Source organism: Priapulus caudatus, unplaced genomic scaffold (genome assembly GCF_000485595.1).
Source record: "Priapulus caudatus unplaced genomic scaffold, Priapulus_caudatus-5.0.1 Scaffold608, whole genome shotgun sequence".
In the NCBI taxonomy this organism is placed as follows: domain Eukaryota; kingdom Metazoa; phylum Priapulida; class Priapulimorpha; order Priapulimorphida; family Priapulidae; genus Priapulus; species Priapulus caudatus.
Genome location: NW_014577669.1, coordinates 46,972 through 50,858, shown reverse-complemented (window position 1 = coordinate 50,858; position 3,887 = coordinate 46,972). Strand labels below are relative to the sequence as shown.

At 46.7% G+C, this 3,887-nt stretch overlaps 1 protein-coding gene across 1 annotated transcript in view; it reads left to right on the top strand.

Annotated features, from left to right (window-relative positions):
* Positions 1 to 2,734: 2,734 nt before the first annotated feature.
* LOC106812103 overlaps positions 2,735 to 3,887 on the top strand; it is a 1,311-nt gene continuing 158 nt past the window's right edge. Inside the window, exons 1-2 of the mRNA XM_014815878.1 lie at positions 2,735 to 2,862; positions 3,414 to 3,837. Coding sequence (XP_014671364.1) covers positions 2,821 to 2,862; positions 3,414 to 3,837 — 466 coding nt within the window. The 5' untranslated portion in view covers positions 2,735 to 2,820. The remainder of the gene's footprint in view (positions 2,863 to 3,413; positions 3,838 to 3,887) is intronic.

Genomic DNA, 3,887 nt, shown 5'->3' with positions numbered 1-3,887 from the left:
GCGGCCAGCGTTAAAATCGCACAGTGTGTCTAGGCTTTTTGGTGGCATCCCGGTATTCTAAAGTCGCGTAGTGCGTGTAGCGGCACATATCGCTAAACTCTCGAGTTACGGTTAATCCGAGTTAGCTTACTCGAGTTAAATTTCGTCGTGTAGATGAGGCTAAAGGATCAATATCAGCGCCGTAGGTTGCTACAGCGCCGGACTATATGGATCTTTGCGTCAAGAACTTGATGTTGTTATTAGACATGGTAAAAGAATGGTTTTGAATTGTAATGCAATGTATTGTTTATTTTATTTTATTTTTATTTAAATTTAATATTTATAAAACAATACATTACTTTGTGTATACAGTATATGTTTACCTTCGGCCGTACATATATGTAGTAACGCCTGTATACGACAACGACCGCTTCAGCGCCAATATTGGACCAATATATGTCAGATATTGGTTTCAATATAAGGACAGATATGGTTCCACATATCGGACCCAATATTGGCCAAAAACCAATATTGGCGACAATATCACCATGCCGATTCTGCCTACATTAACAGGAACAGGACATTACCGAATATGTGCAATATTGCAACAGGCGTATACTTTTTAGTGCAGTAAATCCGTTGACAGGTGTATTCTAGGCGCAAAGCGGTTTGCGACAGGGTCAGGTTTTTCAAAGGTTCCGGAGCCCCCCCGCCTAACCCAGTACTAGGCGAGTGCCCCCCTCCCCCCGCGGTGTGTGTGGGGGGAGTGCGTGCGTGCGTGTGGTGTGTTATGATTATTATTAATTATAAATCTTTATTCGCATGTAATTAAATGTGTGTGTGGTGTGTGTGCGTGCGTGCGTGCTGTGGCGTGCTGGTGCTGTGCCGTGCGATGTGTCAGTGCGTGTTGTGTGTGGTGATTTTGAAGAAAATGACGTTTCGCATAAACTTCTGTTGTTATCTGTTGAATTGTCTAGGGCAGCTGCCCCTTAGATTTTGGGGCCAAATATTCTAAAATTAATTGTTGCTACTAAAGAGAATTGTCGTAGTCTAGCAATGAAGGCTGTACATGTACTCAAAGTGCCTCAAATACCACTCCTGTGCGATCTACACATTTTCAAAATTTTCTCTGTGGGCGAACCCCGCAGACCTGAAAATTCCTTGATTCCGCCACTGCCCCCTCTAGGAATTTTTCTAGCTACGGCCCTGTACGTAGTCAATACTGTAAGCAGTCTTGCGACGATCGTGCTCGGCTTGATGTTTTGGGTGCCGTGTGCGTGCCTGCAAGATTGGTGCGCAGCAGGCGTGGATTGTTCGGGCGTACATGCTTTATTGTCCCCGATCGCGTCGGACGCGTGTGTGTCAGGTCATTGCACGCGTGCTGTCGACACCGGACACGTTTTCAAATTCAAATTCAAGATTCAAATAAGTTATGATGCACGGGTAATCGCAGGATCTTACAGGCAATTACAAACAACGAATAAAACAAGTTCCTAAACTAATAAAAACAAGAGAGAAACGATGGTCTATACTATCATGTTGTTTTAATACTCCGCGTCTATGAATAGGACTGGTCGTCGAGTGAAACTCACGCGACCAAATCGCTCGACATTATTTCGATGTTACGCGGCGCCGTATGACCCTGCCTACCTCGTAAAAAAAACAATTGTGATTTTTAAATTTTGTTCATAGTCTTCCTATTTCTAAAAATTATTCTCTATCTTAGAAATCTGCCCGCATTCGATCGTGGCTTATAGATGAATTGACGACTATTTCTACCCGGCTTACCGTTTGTCTAATGACCTAACTGTTCATCGCTTGAAGCAAAACAGGAGAAGTGTTTAGCTCTAGCGGAACAACACCTGTGTCAACATGTTTGTATCTCGACTTCTAGATCTTGCAACCTTTTCCATCCTCGAATGGTCTGAGCGCTTAACCAGATAGGCCCACATCGATTTGGCAATTTTCCACTGCAAATCCGGACTCATAATCTTTGATAATGGCGGCGCCGGCGCTGTGTGTGCGAGTGCGTTTGTCGTGCGGTGCGTGCGTGCGTGCGTGTGTTTTGACAAAATTTGAACAAAAATATATTTAGCTGTTAAAGCAGAGGTCAGCTAGCAGCAGGCACGGAATACTTTCCAGTGCGTGTTAGACGCGTCAGACGCCTGTATGGAGATTGTCGTTCTAACTAACGACTCGCTCTCTGGACACGATTTTAGTTCGCGCGGCATTCGACCGGTCATCTTCATTCTGTTCGCGACAGTTTCGTCCTCCATAGGTCACATTGAGGGACTCCCCGTGTAGCGGAGTCAACGCAGGCAGAGAGTCAACCGAGAAGCGATTGGGTGACGAATTGCGGATTTACCCGTCGAACGCCGGTGAGTGTAGAATACAATCGGTGGAATTGAATCAATGTTCATTTAGATCGGATATCGGGTATAGCGCGTTCGTTTTTGATGCATGTGGGCGCTTGGCGCGGAGATTGCGTTGTGAGAATCTCTCTCACACATTTCTCGTTCTCTGGTCTCTCTCTCTCTCACACACGCACAGCGCACACACACACACACACACACACACACACACACACACACACACACACACACTCTCTCTCTCTCTCTCTCTTTACCCTGCATTGCCGGCCACCATGGTCTTCATAATAACTGCTTATCGCGGATCTGATCGCAGCGAAATTCGCGTAGTGTGTCACCCCCACCCCCTTAAAAGAATCTGTGTGCGATGATTTTTTTTAGAAGCGTGCCCCGTATTGCGAACTGCCCTGCATCCATCCTTGCGTGCCCCGAATCCATAGCGCCAACAGGAACGCATGTATGAGAACAGAAGATGGGATCGTACAAATGGATGGCGCTTTGGGTCGCACTTCTGGTAAGTATAGAGTTTGCTGACGAATCTCGGAGACGCACGCGAAGATGATTACCTATATAGCGTATTCTGCGCCAAAACATTCCACGCTGCTCTACGTGGAAACTAAATATGTGTTCAGGGTCGGACTGGCGATCGGGAGCACCGGGACTTTTCCCAGTGGCCTGGCCTGCTATAAGTGGCCTGCCCAAAAAAAATGTTTTTTAATAAATCTGCGGCCTGCAGGCCATATTACAAAACTTTTCTTGGTGGGGGAGTCCCGGGACCCCCAGACCCCCCGCTTAAAAAATGGCCTGACTGGGGCAATATATCGCGCTATATTTCACGGCCTGAATGATTTTCCCAGTCCGGCCCTGGATGTGTTCTCATGATTCGCGCGTGAACTGCTTCCAGCAGACGGAGCGGCAGACCAGGCCATCCCCACCTCGCGTAGACTCGATAACGCCGTATCGTAAAATGAAGAAAACTTGCGCTTTCGTAAAAGGCTCGCGGTAAGGAGTAGACGCAGTGACGAGTGTCGTAATTAAAAGTGGATTTCGCGCGCGTATGCACAGGTGGCGCTACTCGCACTGGCTGCAGGGATTAAACCGATTAAGGGAACATACAGACACAAGCACAATGTGCATCCCGGCCACGCGCTAGGGTGGATCAAGAAAAAGGCCAAACATAGCATTTTGAGGTATAGCTGCAGAGAAGCCTGCCACTTCATGCAGTCCTACTGTGAAAGTTGCACAAAGCCCAACTGGAGTGACCATGACCGGTATAGGATTGGAAAAGGAAGTGACACTAACGGGAAGGGGATTGCAGAAAGACGTGAGCCTGAGGGGAAAAGAACTGCAGGAAGACTTGACCACGACTGGAAGAGAAATAAAGGAAGACACGTACATCTAGTACATAACATCCGCAAACGTATCCAAGGCAAAATACACAAAGTTTCGTGCAATGCCGTATGCAAATTTGCAAAGGCTCAATGTATATGCAATGAAAATGATGATGATGACTATGATGACGACGACAACGATGATGAT